At 36.8% G+C, this 15,333-nt stretch overlaps 1 protein-coding gene and 1 pseudogene across 3 annotated transcripts; both read left to right on the top strand.

Annotated features, from left to right (window-relative positions):
• Window positions 1-3,021: 3,021 nt before the first annotated feature.
• On the top strand, window positions 3,022-9,361 carry LOC118052028 (CBL-interacting serine/threonine-protein kinase 23). Of its 3 annotated transcripts, none has more exons than XM_035062837.2 (15): window positions 3,051-3,510; window positions 3,751-3,813; window positions 3,913-3,984; window positions 4,088-4,195; window positions 4,337-4,417; window positions 4,517-4,570; window positions 4,658-4,783; window positions 5,535-5,624; window positions 5,742-5,861; window positions 5,950-6,084; window positions 6,494-6,610; window positions 6,966-7,022; window positions 7,103-7,177; window positions 7,917-8,004; window positions 9,014-9,361. In XM_035062837.2, the coding sequence occupies exons 1-15, from the start codon at window positions 3,313-3,315 to the stop codon at window positions 9,037-9,039; spliced, it is 1,410 nt and encodes a 469-aa protein (XP_034918728.1). In that variant the 5' UTR covers window positions 3,051-3,312; the 3' UTR covers window positions 9,040-9,361. The 3 variants fall into 3 exon arrangements, 2 of the variants coding, with proteins under 2 accessions (XP_034918728.1, XP_034918729.1); XM_035062838.2 differs by having other exon boundaries at window positions 3,434-3,510; window positions 3,900-3,984; XR_004688124.2 differs by lacking the exons at window positions 7,103-7,177; window positions 7,917-8,004; window positions 9,014-9,361 and having other exon boundaries at window positions 3,022-3,510; window positions 6,436-6,610; window positions 6,966-6,998.
• Window positions 9,362-11,369: 2,008 nt separating this feature from the next.
• On the top strand, window positions 11,370-14,326 carry LOC118052051 (uncharacterized; annotated as a pseudogene).
• The last annotated feature ends 1,007 nt before the right edge of the window (window positions 14,327-15,333 follow it).

Below are 15,333 nucleotides of genomic sequence, written 5' to 3'. Positions count from 1 at the left end.
GTTAAGAAGCTGTAGATCAAACAGCCATATATAGGATGTGAATTCAAGAGGAGGGGTCGATCGATGGTATCTCTCATGTCGTGAAGGCATGTAATTCAGCAAATAATTTATCGTCAACAAGCAAAACAGAGAGTTCCCAGAAATTCACGTGAAGATGTAGACGAACGCACAAATTTATCAATAAAAAAAACAAAGTATAATGCGCGTAGGGTGGACTCGATACCTTCTGCTCTACAAAGATAGCGCAAATGGTTTGAGAGCAAGCAGTTATACATTAGAAAGAGGTGATTCAGTGGATGATAATTAAAAAATAAAAAATAAAATTATGGACGTCCGTACGAATAGGACATGGTTATGGAGAATTAAGAACGGTGGTTTGAAGCGTGGATACTCAAGCCTCATAGTCAAGTTTAAGATTGAAAACTATTCATATGCCCGCGACGCAAGTAACAAACCGCTACGCTGCCAGTCAAATCAAAATCTATTTGATTAAGAAAAAAAATATCTAGACAACAAGCGTATTTGATATATTCTCCCATAAACGTCTCTAAACTAGATCTTCCGTTGTCGATTCGTCGCCAAGTTGGAATTCTCCCATAAACTAGATTTGGAAGGGGTCTCCGGAGCCCTGACGCAATTGAGTGGCGCGTGCCGGTAATGCGTAACGGGTTTGGCAATGTTGATCCTTTCAAGAAGGTTTGGATTCTGAATTTCATTGATCTGCTGATCATATCATGTGTTTCTTGAGTAGGATGCAACCATTTCTCCAGACTCCCTTTAGCTTTAAAATTATTACCTTGAAAATCAATGCTTGAGCAAGAAGTTATGATCTTCACCAGATTTCGATGCCTAATTAATGTTTCTCAAGGCTCCACATTCATCTATGAAACTCTTAGACGGTCCACGACGTTGCAGGTCAAGAACTTTGATTGCAACTAGTGTTCCATCTAATTCATCAATGTTTCCTTTGTACACAGTGCTAAAAGCCTAGAACTACCATCTCCAATCAAGTTGGTTGTAGAAAATCCGTCGGTTGCTTTAAAGAGCCTTTCATAAGGGATCTAGATTTGAGGAAAAGGACTCGTTTATACTTTAAGGCATTGAATCTGCGCATATAAAATAAAACATAAAAAATAAACAAAATATAAATTGAAAAATAATGTCCATGAACCAGCTCGTTAAAAACACACAAAGAAAATTCATGGTTTCAGAAGTTTTAATGGATGAAAAAGAATAAAAATCTTGACATGTAAATCATGTTGGAGTAATTTGGAATGGAGAATTGAAATAAATAAATAGAATAGACATATATCATGTTATGTAGATATTTATATTAATTATAGGTTATTGCTTCTCAAAAACACAATCTCTTCTAGCAACCTTAAAATCAAGGTAAGATACATAAATTACTGATCAATTCTCCTCGCAGTTACCCTGAGTACTAATATTATGCAGCTCTTCTCCGATATTAATATAATTCGGTATATATTGAGATAGTACAAATTATTGCATTCCCTTGTATAAACAAATTAATAAGATGGCAGAGGTTTGCGTCAAACATAACAGTGACCACATCAGAGTATGCTTCGAGTAAACCATGCAGAATTTGAGTTATTATGTCTTTCTCTGAAAGAGAACATTCATTTGCTTGAAGAGAATCAATGGTGGACTTCACATATTGAAGATAATCACTCATTGAACGTGTGCTCGTAGAGGCTTCACTGAAATCAGATTTCAAGTGCATATATCTTGATGTCACGTTGTCAAGAAATAGTTTTTCAATAGAAACCCAGGTATCACGGGCAGAGAAAGCAGTTTCAGGGGAGATGAGATGCTTAAAAGTCTCTAATGACATGGCAGCATTTATCCAGGAGCAACAAACGTGGACAACTTAATTGCTGCCACACAGCAAAATCAAGATTAATAATGAGTTGTCCAAAAGTTTTAGTGATGAATTGAGAATGACTATGAGTGTCATCCACACGATGATCATAAACCCTATGACAGTGAAGAATATCTGTGAAAAGATCTTGCCAGATAAAAAAGTTAGAGAACTCTATGCTCTCTGGTATATATTGTTTTATGTTACTTACACCAAACACTGCATGTGGTGTCTTTTAACAAGAGAGTGGAGCAGAAATCATAAGGACATGAATGAATGTGAATAGAGGAGCAGTAAGAGCAGAAGATTCAATTGGGACGGAGGAGAAAAGAGAGCTAGTGTGTCCAGCAGCTATGAAAAAGAGAGCTAGTGTGTCCAGCAGCTATGTCTCTTCTAGTGATTTTTTGTTTTTTTTTTTTAATTTCGTAATTTTAGTTTGCCTAATTACCTCGGAGAAGATATTAATATTTACCTTTTATGTTGCCATTCCTATGAAAAATATGTAATCATTTAATTAAGTAAAAGATTTCAGATGAAATTGACACAACACATAAACTTGGAGGCAAGTTGGGATTTACCGTAGTGAAAACGCGGAATCAACAGTACGGCGCCGTCTCTGATTCGAAAGGCTCAGAATCAACAGGTTAGGTGGCCATGGCGTCGAATCGTCCCTGTCCAGTTTGAACCTTGACAGTCAAAGGGCCCCGATACTTGGGGAAACGTCCAGATTGCACTCAAATCAACAGCGAAGGTTGACTTTAAGGCGGCTGCGTTCTTACGACGGCTGCGTTCTTACTCATTGAAAAGGTGGCCACTACTTCTCAGCAACCTTCTAGATGAGAAGGAAATTTATTCCCAAAACGAAAAGCACATTCTAACAGATACTGAATGAAGGATCCAATTGAGAAACGTGAAAGATATCAGGGACAGAAATTATAGATTGATTTGTCTTGGGAGTGAATTTAAAATAAGTACATAGATAGGAACTAAATTGAGGTTTCCTAGACTTTATCATCATTAGCCTTAACCCTTAATTATTAGATGATTACCGAACTTAATTAGAAAGATAAGAATATTTGATCTGTTTATGTATTATTTCCCAAAGAAATCTCTGATTACACAGAGAAAAAAAGTTTTATTTTCAATTTTGTCTTGACTTTATGAGGTTGTTGTCTGATCCAACCGTCATTAGTAATTACTTTCCCTTTGATCTCTCGATCTTTTTTTTCTTTTTCAATCTTAACATAAATTGTTTCTGTATTTATTAAAATCATTTTCCTTATTTAGTTATTTATTAAAAATACAAAAAAGCGAAGATGAGGGTAGCCAAGTCACAGGTATGGCAGCCATGCAAGAAGAAGAGATCTTGATCGATCAAAAACAGGACTTTCAGTTTTAGAGAGAGAAATTTAACTGGTTCTAGTTTGAGAATGTCGTCTTCTAGAAGTGGTGGTGGTGGAGGAGGAAGCGGAAGCAAGACACGTGTGGGGAGATACGAACTCGGAAGGACCCTCGGGGAAGGAAATTTTGCTAAGGTGAAATTCGCTAGGAACGTTGAGACGAAAGAGAATGTTGCCATCAAAATTCTCGATAAAGAGAATGTTCTTAAGCACAAAATGATCAGTCAGGTATTTATTCTTTATTTTTAATTTCATATAATTCTGTGAATCTGAAGTTTTGTTTAATTAAATTGAAGGTATTTTTGTGTTAGTTTTAGTTTATGATTTTTTTTTTCCTGTTCGGTAACCGAGAAAATTGAATTGGAAAATTAAGAATTACGGAAAAAGAAAAGAAAAGAAAGAGAAGTCAATTTGATTGGGGAGACATATCGTTTGCTACATATTTATTTATTTATGTATTTTTTGCAGATTAAACGGGAGATTTCAACAATGAAATTAATCAGACACCCTAATGTCGTCCGCATGTATGAGGTTGGAATTTTTTGGGAATATTAATTAGCAAGTCGTTATCTTTCTTTTTATGTTATTTTTGTGGTGTTGAAGTAGCTTGAAGAAAGATTACTGTTGTAGGTGATGGCGAGCAAGACCAAAATTTACATTGTTTTACAATTTGTGACGGGTGGTGAACTTTTCGACAAAATTGTAAGATTAATGTGTTTGAAATGAGTATGTTGAAATTGTTCTGCGTGTTTTTGAGGAAGTCTTAACTTTTTCCATGGTTTTTGTGCTATTTTTCTTGAGTTAGGCAAGTCAGGGGAGGTTGAAAGAGGATGAGGCGAGAAAGTATTTTCAGCAACTTATCTGTGCTGTAGATTACTGCCACAGCAGAGGTGTATACCACAGGGATCTAAAGGTGTGATTTTGTTGCCTTGATTCTTATTCTAATGTTAAAATGAGAATGACTCTCCTAGATTTCTTCAGTTAAGCTGATGGATTAATCTCTTATTAGTTTCAGTCATAAACTAAGTTTGTGACATGCGGTTTTAAACTACAGCCTGAAAATCTGCTAATGGATGCTAATGGGATTCTTAAAGTTTCGGATTTTGGATTGAGTGCACTACCTCAGCAAGTTAGAGTATGTTAATTTCTGACCTGAGAACTCTGCGCTATGGTCAATTATTTTCCCTTCATTTCAGAAGAATTCCTAATTGTTTATCTTTTATTTCTTCTCCAGGAAGATGGGTTACTTCACACAACGTGTGGAACACCAAATTATGTTGCTCCGGAGGTGTGTAGCTTTTCCTGCAACCAGTAATTCTTGAAGCTTCAACCATTTATGCTCTTATATTTATTCCTTGGCGTTTCACCTTGCTAGGTGATCAACAATAAAGGCTATGATGGTGCCAAGGCAGATTTATGGTCATGTGGCGTGATTCTTTTTGTCTTGATGGCTGGCTACTTACCTTTTGAAGAAGCCAACCTGATGGCACTATACAAAAAGGTGATTGTTTCTGTTCCTTCTGGTCCACGCACCCATCTTCATTTTGCTGGCTGTGCCTGTATAAAATGCTAGAGCTGAGAAAACCAAACTCCATCTATAGTGGAGGACTGCATCGAGTTTTAATTTATTTACCTATTGATTTTATCATGTTGACCTGAAAATGGTTGGGTAGAAAAGATCTTCAAGATCTCTTAAACCCTCGTAGAACCTAATCTATGAAAATGTTGAACTATTATCAACTATTATGATTGGAAAGTTAACCATAATTTTGTAAGTTCAAAAATCAATTATGTATGGGTGGAGTTATGCCTTGGCAAGTATGACTTGGAAAATGAAGACCCTAAATTCTTCTTGGATTTGGCTCATTCAATGTAAGAATGAGGTTGAGAGAGCTTTCAGACAAGCCAATCATGAGCAAGTTCTGATTATTTTGCAAAATGTCATGATCGCTAGTACAGTTTATGCCATTGACATATTCTTACAAGCCGTCCACAAAATCTGAGAGCATGTGTGAAAAACTCAAATAGGGAATTGAATGGCAGGTTGATATCTGATTCTGGTCTGTAAAACAGAACTTTATCGTGGACCCATGGTTTGCAATCAGATCCTTTGTGCATGTCTGCTTTTGTAAACCTCTTCTGTTGCTGTGTAAGATTAGCTAAATGTGGTATTAGTGTATTCAGCAGTGCCTAAATGGATGGAGCTTTATTGTAATTTACATTGGCTAAATACAGTTTACGTTTGACTGCAGATATTCAAGGCTGACTTCACGTGTCCTCCATGGTTCTCCTCAAGTGCAAAGAAACTAATCAAAAGGATTCTTGACCCTAATCCCTCGACAGTTTGCCCCCCCTCTTCCCTTCATATAAATTTATTGTACTTCTTTCCTTCTCTAGAATGATGCATTGTAATATTAGGTACTTGTCAACTTACTGTACATGCTAATGGTATGAAACAGCGCATCACCATTGCCGAGCTTATTGAAAATGAATGGTTTAAGAAAGGATATAAGCCACCTGCTTTTGAACAAGCTAATGTTAGTCTCGACGATGTGAACTCAATCTTCAATGAATCAGTGGTAATTCTTGTGGTTCACTTGTGCATCATGCTTTCAATCTTAGTGCACCACTTGTGGGTTTGTACTTGATGTTCCTCTTGGTTAACAGGATTCTCGAAACCTAGTTGTGGAGAGGCGAGAAGAAGGGTTTATAGGGCCTATGGCTCCTGTAACCATGAATGCATTTGAACTCATCTCTACCTCTCAGGGTCTTAACCTTAGTAGTCTTTTTGAGAAACAAATGGTATGTTTGAACTTTTTGCTGTTCTCTGTATGAAGCCAAAATCTGTAAAATGTTAGAAGTTGAGAGCCTGACAGTTTGTCACATTTGTTGGCATTGAGATCTTCTCAATTAAAAATTATTCCAAGGATTGATGGTTGAATACTCTTTAGTATTATACAGTCGAACTTTTATTATTTAAAACCATGTCTTATATCATTTTCCTACTTTGTTCAAATATTTAACCTCCTCAATTTTGTGAACTAGTTGCTGAGCAAAAATCAGAAATAACTTCTATGTCTCCAGTGCAAGTTTTTTTTTTTTTTTTTGAAATATCATAGTTTAATGAGCCATGCCATTTGCTTGAATATGCAGTTATCTTTGAGTTTCACAACTATGAACTCAAGAGACTTTCTTTTCCTCTGGAAAATAGGGGCTTGTTAAACGGGAATCAAGATTCACATCCAAACATTCTGCTAGTGAGATTATCTCAAAAATTGAAGCAGCAGCAGTGCCTTTGGGTTTTGATGTTAAGAAAAATAACTTCAAGGTTTGATAACACTCCCTTTAATAAATGAGAATTTTAAGTGGAATGTTTAATTCATGTTTAGCAAGATTCCTGCAGTCTTTTTGCATCCAACTTGTTATGTCTGTATGGTTTTCATCAATTTGTCTTCAAACTTGAATCCTGAAAGATTTAAGTGAATTTAATATCCTTTTCTGGTCCTTTCACCTTCCTAAGTGAATTGGATTTTTCAATATTTAACTTTTTCTATATGGTTCAGTGGACTCCTGATTTTATGTGCTTGAGAAAAGAGGATGTCTTCAGAACTTTGATTTTATTTAGGCAGTCAACTGTTAAATTATTGTTTCTGCTGAAACAGCTCTTCTGTTTCAAATTGCAGATGAAGCTTCAAGGGGACAAGGATGGGCGTAAGGGTCGTCTATCTGTTGCAACAGAGGTATGTCTTCAGGAAATGATTTCTGCGACAAACTTGTCTGTAGTAGTTTGAGCTGGGTGTAAGATTTCTCTATCTTTCAGATCTTTGAAGTGGCCCCTTCTCTTTATATGGTCGAGGTTCGCAAGTCTGGTGGAGATACCCTGGAATTTCACAAGGTATGGCCTTTAAATACTGGTGCTCTTGTGGCAATTAAAACAGTAATGAATAATTTCTCCTTCATCAAAGAATGTCTGGTCTCTGTATTCTTTTACATCAACCAGTTCATGCCTGTGCAGTTAGGTCATGTGTGTAACTCATGGTTTGGCTGCAAACTAAATGGAGCTGTTCTTGAAAAGTACATATGTAGCTGGTTTGCTTATTTAAGTTTTCATGCAAAACAATTATGACAAGATGAAGCTTTTAGTAAAAAGAGAGGCTTGACTGGGAGGGGTACTTGAGATACTCAACTACAGTTGATGGCGTACACATTGATGCCAAGAACTAGCCAATAACTACATCATTTGTGATTCAGCTTTTCCCATTTCATGTTCCAGTTATTATTACCATTACTGAAACAAAAAACTGCTTATGGAACTATACATTACTGGGCCAAGTTGAATTAAAAATGATTTCCAGGCTCAAGGCAAAGTTAAAATGTTCACTATAGCATTGGTAGCTCAAGAATAAGGCCAAGCTAAATTCATTTGCATGTTTTATGGGACATGTAATCTCTTGGAGTCTGCTGAAGGCTAGATTTGTGTGTCTGCTCTTATAGGGTGGACTTAATGGGCCAGAAAAAAATATAGCTGCCTCCACTGGCATTGTTGCTCCATCAACTGTATTATTAGTTAATTCCTCCTTTTATCCTTAATTGCTATAAGGTCTAATTTTGAATTCAACTGGTTTAAATGACAGTTTTACAAGAACCTCTCAACTGGACTGAAAGACATCGTATGGAAAACAATTGATGAAGAAAAGGAGGAAGAAGAGGCAGCGACAAATGGTTAGTATTTATTACTTGTATGTTAAGTGCAGTCTTTCAGGGCATGTAATATTGAGTCTCTGAAATTTTTTATTCCCTGGAGATTCTGTATACAGAACAAATTTTCTGGCAAAAAATTAACCTGTGCACAGCATTCTGTAAAATGATTGGAAAACTATTTTCTTCTCCTGTTATTTTTGCATCTTACCTGTTAAATAATATTTTTGCTTCTTAATATGCTCTCTGATTTGTAACTCGGAGATACATGGACCCTGAATACAACATCCTATGCGAGGAAAAATATTTTAGGAAGGGCAATAATTTCTTACTCCTGAGAAGTAAGAAGTTACCTAATTCCCTTAGGCTGTACCCTTTTTGATTCTTTTTACAATTACCTTCACACCTCATCCGTGTCTAATACAGTTTCTAGCCTACCGACCCTAGCCATATCTCTGATTTTTCTTCTTTCTTTTTCATTCATCTTTGCTTTCTTCAATAATTCTCCTCTCTTTTCCATCACCTAATCTCTTCATATAAAAATAGAAATCTCTCAGGTCCTTGTTTTACAAAGGCATTTAATTGAAAATCCACTTCTTTTTTCATAATTTATTTGTGTTTTATTATGAATTTCCAAACACCAATCAACAACTACATCAATTCATTGCAACATTCAAAAGAGGGGGGTTTTGGTATATATGTTTCTGAGAGATTTTAAGTATTACAATGGAAAGAAGGAAGAAATTATTGAAGAGAAAATCGTAATTAAAGAAAAAGTAGAGGGGAAGTGACATCAGATGTTTTAGGCGCACACAGAGGTATATGAAAGTTATAGTGATTTTAGATGGGTTCCATATCATGGAAGCAGGGGAATTAGTGTCCATTTTTGTAGCACTTGGGTCTTAATATTGCAAAAATAAAATAAAAAACAGTTTTAACTTCTTTAGGTTAGCCAAGTTTCAGTATGCATTTGCTTTTGCTCCTCCCCTAGTCGTGTACAAGCATTAAGTTTTGAATATCTTTTTCTCTGCAGGTGTTGCTAAGGTTACTGCTCAATAACTGGTATTTTTTTTTTACCCCCTTGTAAAATCCAAATGTTGATTGTTCAACCGGCTGTGGCCTGGTGGTAGTGTTTTTCTTCTTTTCTTTCCTCATGAATGATATGAAGGTTAATGGGCGGAACATAATGTAGCTTTCATAGATGTGTTCCTTGTGCCCAGAACAATCTCATATATACCTGCGTAGGCGTGGTTATGTCCAAACTTTTATATAGAACTGGGCTTGGTTGGTTTTTCTCCAAACTGTGAAGTATCATAACCCTCGGCTTTGTTCGGTTTGAAACAAAGTTTTTCTATTTTGTATATTATCTCCCTTGTTCCAATTGGATGCTCCCAAATTCTCTACTTGATTGAATTTCTCTTTTTTTATTCTATGTGATGATAAAATAATAACTATACATACCACATTTTTTGAGGTATTTTTTTTAATCATTACATCACTATTTAGTATTTACAAAGTAAGTTAATGTGAATAAAATCTATATATATCGAGTCAAATTATTTAAGTTCATTTAAAAGCTTAATATCACACTCTTATGTATTTTCATTCTCCTTTTTTTTTCCCCCTATGTACTACTCCGAAAAGTTATCTATTGGTCGGTCTATTCCAATAAAAAGCTTCTTTTTGCAGGGAAAATCAAATCTAAATACAAAGTCTGCATCTAATCTCGCCCAATCCAACCCTAATTTTTTCACGACTGTCCAATTACGCTATTAGTTTTGAATAATTTATGATTCTAAAATGCTGATTGATGTGGTTTCTGTTTTGGTCCTTTGACCTGTTGGAGTCTTTTTGGTCCTCCATTATAAAGCGTTCAATTTTCAAAGAGATCCTTGGTTCCATCATCCGAGAGAGAGCCTCCAGTCGGAGAAATGGAGGAGAGAAAGAGCAGATGGAACAACAATTTTTAACATAGAATAACGCTTTTTTAACCTTTAATCGATAAAACATAGCTCTCCGAGCCGATTGGAGGTTTTAGGAGTTTAAAAGTGGTTGAAAAAAAAACCTAAGAAGGCATGAGCTTTGTTATAGAAATAGGTTTTGAAAATATTTTGGATGATTTGTTGTAACAACAAATATTAAAAATGGAATTTTAGATATCATCATCTGCATGTTTCTTTCTATCCTTCCTTCTTTCCGTCGAGGAGGGTGCAGGTCGCTTGGGTAGGTATGCATGGGCTTGACAACGCGTGAGCTAAGCCCCTTTCCTCACTCCTTGTGTTTTTTTCCTTTCCTATTTCCTCTTTTCTTTTACTTTACCCCGATACCCTTTGTTTTTCCCCAACATTTAAAAAATAAATTAACATTTTATTTCTTAAGTATAAATACTAAATAGAATGAGGTTAAAGCTTTTTCATGTAAACCATAATATAGTAGTGTTTACTAATAAATTTATGAAAACATGAGATTTTCATATGGGTTGAAGATTTTTTTTACGCTTTCTTAATAATAATTTATGTAACATAACGTGTTTTCAGTAAAATATATTTGAATTCTTTGGAAATTACTAAAATAAAAATGTTAAATAAATAATATTTTAGTAAGCACATTAACACAAAATTTAATCACTAAAGAAATTGTATTACAAACAAAAAAGTTGAAGTTAAGTATGCGAAAATATAAGACCAAGTCACAGATATCTTCACAAAGCTACAAAAAAAATTATGTTTTGGTTCAAATAAAAGATATATTGAGAGTTATGAAGAAATCAAGTTTAAGAAGGGGTATTGAAAATTAAACTTGATTTCTGATTTTTCTAAAGAATAAAAGAACCAATCGACTTGTTGAATTAAATAAATTTGTCAACTGATTCAGTTGGTAGAATACAATTCTTATTAAAATTATAATTTTCTTGTATTAGTTTAATTTCTTGATTATTTAGGATTTTACACCAATATGCTTGTAATTCAATATTATTAAAAAGCATAAAAAATAAAGAGAATAACTGAGAGAGTTTATAAAAAAAATACTTAATAAAAATATATTTTCCTCTGAATTTTCTTCTTATTCGTAAGATTTTTAACTTTACATTACTGTTTTTAGTCTTATACCACAATCATCTTTCTCCCCACGAGCTTGTACCTTGAACTTGAAATAACATTAAAATTTCATTTGTACAGTGCTCAAATAATCATGCAATGAATGAAACATCAAACGTCCTCCGCTTTCTGCTTTTGTTTTGTCACCACTGCTTCGTCAAAAAACAAAAGTTGATTTTTCTCTGTCTCCCACTTGATGGAGTCCAACACAGTAAACATTTAGAGTTTCTTGGTCTTTGGAACTTTACCAAGTCGTTTCACACATAATTATTTGCCCATTGAACACATTTATCGTTTAAAACGTTTAGAGGCAGGACTTGAATAAAATACGAAAAAAATCAAGTTTAGAGAAATTATTTTAATCAACCCAAAAGTGCATGAACTTTCCGTGTAATTTCACAAGTCATTTTATATGCCAGTCTTCTTGCTTTTGGCTTTCTTTTTCATACGAAAAGAAAGGACTGTGAAGTGTACAGAAACAGCTCTGGCGCTTGTGGAATTTCTCAGAAAATAAAGTGGTTCTCTAGCTTTTCATTTACCTTCCTTATCCTTTAAAAGTACGAGCGGTGGAATGTGACCATTGATTCATTTCAATGGATGCTAGATGGTTTGATTCAGCTTTCAGAGGAGATGTGAATACCTTGCAAGAATTAATTCGACAAGATCCTCTAATCCTCCATACTGTAACAGTCACGACGTCAAACACACCATTGCACGTTGCTGCACTTCTTGGTCATACTCAGTTTGCCATGGAAGTGATGCAATTATCCTGGATTAGCAGACGAACTTAACCAGCAAGGTCTTAGTCCCATCCATTTGGCCTCAGCAAAAGGGCACCTGGAGATTGTGAAGGGAATGCTTGATCTTCGACCTGATCTTACTCTTATAAAAGACGAGGACGGAAATATTCCCCTTCACACGGCTGCCATTAGAGGAAGGAGGGAAATCTTGTCACAGCTTTTTACAACTGAATCAGCAAAAGAGCTTACCTCGAGCAGGGAGACTGTTCTGCACCTTGCCGTGAAACACAATCGATACCAGGCACTAGAGTTGTTGATTCAGCTTGCCAATCAATACCATATTGGCAGTGAGTTTTTCAATGCTGTGGATGCAAGCGGTAATACCATACTTCACCTTGCGTGTGCTGGAAAAAAGTCAAAGGTAATGAACGATATTTGCTGTTCCTTTCAAGTCTTTCTCTTTTCCTCAAAAACGAATACACAATAAGAGATTGTTCACTTTGGCTCCAGTAGTAAAAGCACCCTTGAAGCCTGTTGAGGCATTTTAATTTGAGAAGTTCTATAAGCCACGGATGCATCCCTTTTGCACTAGAAATTACTTTATGAACCATATAGTTATTCAAGGTTTTTTTTCTTTAAAAAACAAATTCTCAGGTTGAAACTTGCAGAATCTCATCACTACTTTATATTTAATATTATTAATTAGTTAGAATATTATATCGAATAGCCATCTTTACTAAAAAAACTTGAGCTAAGTGGTGAAACTGTAAGGATGAATTTTTTAGTACTTTCTTACAGTTCTATGAGTAATTATTGATAGAATCCTTTCTGTTGGCAATTCCTCAATAAATACTGACAGGATGTTTTATGTCAGTAATTTCTGTCATTAATTGTATTGATAATTAAACAATTTCGGCTGTCTATAGTGAGATTATGTACGTAATCAGGTCAGTTAATGGGATTTTTTTTTTTGAGTTGTTCATTAGTTGCTGTAATCCTTTTTTATTATGAAAGTTTTTTTATCAAGGAGGCAAAGTCAAACCAAATAGATTGTTGTTTATTTTTTATTTTTAGTTTTTGCTACAAAGAAAAGGCTCAAACTTGAGATCTTTATCCTTGCAAGCTCAATGGCATAAATTTATTGTTAAGTCGCGGTTGATTGCACAATGAATTAAAGTGAAAATTTGATTCTGCAGATGGTAAGGCTTTTGTCACGGACTAATGTGGATGTGAATGCTGTTAATTCTGAAGGTCTTACTGCTTTAGATTTGGCATCTAATGATGAAGATGAAATACAAGAAATAATCCGAAATGTAGGAGCAGAGCTCACAGAGCGAGTTGAACGATTAGAGCGATCCATTGTCACTCAGCAACAACGAAGCTCAGTAGCTAGAAGGGAAAAGTTTGTTGGTTCATTAAAGAATGGCATTGGTATTTTGGCAGCAATCTTTGCCTCATTATCTTTTGAAGTGGGAATGAATCCTCCTGGAGGTGTGTGGCAAGAATGGGCTTCATCCAATGCTACTAAATCTGCTACTGCTGCTGCTAATGGCAATAGTGACGATCCCAGCTCATGGAGCAATTCATTATTCTTAGGTTTGTTCGAGTTGGCGAGCGTCAGTGAAGGTGACTCACACAAGCCTGGACTATCCATAAGTTGGGAGCTAGGCAAAAACAAATTCCTTAATTTTATCTTGTGCAATTCTCTGTGCTTTTTCTTGTCAATAGCAACAATTGTGGTTGTAGCATTGACTGAAGTCTTGCTGTGGGACTGGCTGTTGGGCGCGGAATCCGGTGACCGGTGATGTACTGATAATTGCTCAACGGAGGGCTAAGCACACTGAGACACAATATTTTACGTGGTTCGGCAAAACCGCCTACATCCACGGGAGAGAGTCCATTTTATTAGAGTAGAGAAAGAATACAATAAATACATGGAGGAGGATCATCCACTCAACTCACATCTCTGCTGCCCTTGCAGCTGCAGGGCTGCTGCCCATGGCAGCAGCCCTTTCTCTTCTCTTTCTCTTCACTCTTTCACACACTCACGTTATTCTCCCTCTCACAATTTGGCTCTCTTTGCATGCCTTATTTATAGGCTAATGGTGGCTTCTCTTCAGCTGCACATGGGAGTGGGTGGCTGCCATCTTCTTCAACAAAGGCAGCTGGTCAATGGTAATGTTAGGCACATTAAATGGCAACACACCTAACAAACCTAACAATCACCCCCTTTGACATTTATATGGGCAATTGTCCTCTTGCTCCTTCAGCACAATCTTGCATCCTGCAGCTCTTTCAAGCTTCCATTCTGAGAGCGTCTGTGGCCAAGTTTACAGGTACTCGCCAAACCTTTCAATCACCAGAGTCACCAAAGCACACCCTTGCTTACACCAAAGGATCACTTCAACCAGATGGTCTCACACATCACATCTGAAGAGTGTTAACGCTTGTCTCTGGGAACATTCCCCTTCGAGCGTATCAACCATGCTCGGTCCGGAATGATTTATCAAGCCTCACAATAAGGCTTACAACACCCCCTTAAACGGAAATTTCTATTTCCAAGTGCGACAGTCATTATCTGAGTATCTCAATATGATCACGAGCTCACCACTCTTCCAAAAGTCTACTCATCCAGGAGTTGCGCCTGCCCTCTGTTCCACCCTAGGAACCACGCCTTACTTCTCCTTGAGTCTCTTGCTCTTAGTCGTAAGAGTCCAGGTAGCTCTCCACCTTTAACCATGGGGGCAGCCCATTAAAGGTTGATCCATATATGTCTTCATACTCTGAGTATTACAATGCCATCTCCGAGCTCACCACCTTGACAAGAGTCAACTCGTTCCCGGAACCTGCGCATGCCCTCTGCTCCTTCATAGCAGCCGCGTCTTAATGCTCCACAAGTCATCCACTTATTGTCCAAGGCAAATGTCTTCTAGCTCATTGATCTTTAGCATGGGGGCAATATCCATGAAAGTCAATCCTGCATTTGTCTTCATACTCATCATAGCCATTTCATTGGCTATCCATCTGTCCACTTATATTTAGCCATCATATCGGCTCTGGGGCGTTCTGAACTGGGCTCATATCGTGGCCCACACACCTTCTCCTCGGGTGTCTCCGCTCGTCGTCATACGGCGGTCTGAAATCTGGGCTCATATCATGGCCCTCACACCTTCCATCCGAGGTGTCTCCGCTCGTCGTCATGCGGCGGTTTGAACCGGGGCTCTTATCACAGCCCTCACACCTTCTCCTGAGGTGTCTTTGCCTTTCATAGGCAGTCGCATCCTCCTTCAGTTGGGATGCTTCAGTGGCTCTAAGATTCTTTACCACCATGTGGACTTGGGAGAGATTACTGCCACTAACGACATAGAAAGAGAAAGTTGCGGTATACTCCTCGCAATCCTCCACCTCGATTTCTATGTTTGGAGCTTCTACACCTTTCTGCTTGACAGCTCCACCTACACCACTCTCTTTGGTGTCTACGCCTTTCATCATAGGCGGTCGCCTTTTATCACAGG

The sequence above is a fragment of the Populus alba genome, chromosome 18 (assembly GCF_005239225.2).
Source record: "Populus alba chromosome 18, ASM523922v2, whole genome shotgun sequence".
NCBI classification, from domain to species: domain Eukaryota; kingdom Viridiplantae; phylum Streptophyta; class Magnoliopsida; order Malpighiales; family Salicaceae; genus Populus; species Populus alba.
The sequence above is the reverse complement of the archived record's forward strand: the minus strand, read 5'-3'. Positions and strand labels throughout refer to the sequence as shown.

Excerpts from the sequence above, each read along its gene's own strand:
- LOC118052028 (XM_035062837.2), top strand. The coding sequence starts at position 3,313 with ATGTCGTCTTCTAGAAGTGGTGGTGGTGGAGGAGGAAGCGGAAGCAAG. Across the intron at positions 4,571-4,657 it reads CAAATTATGTTGCTCCGGAG|GTGATCAACAATAAAGGCTA; the intron begins GTGTGTAGCTTT and ends TCACCTTGCTAG. Across the intron at positions 6,611-6,965 it reads TTAAGAAAAATAACTTCAAG|ATGAAGCTTCAAGGGGACAA; the intron begins GTTTGATAACAC and ends TTCAAATTGCAG.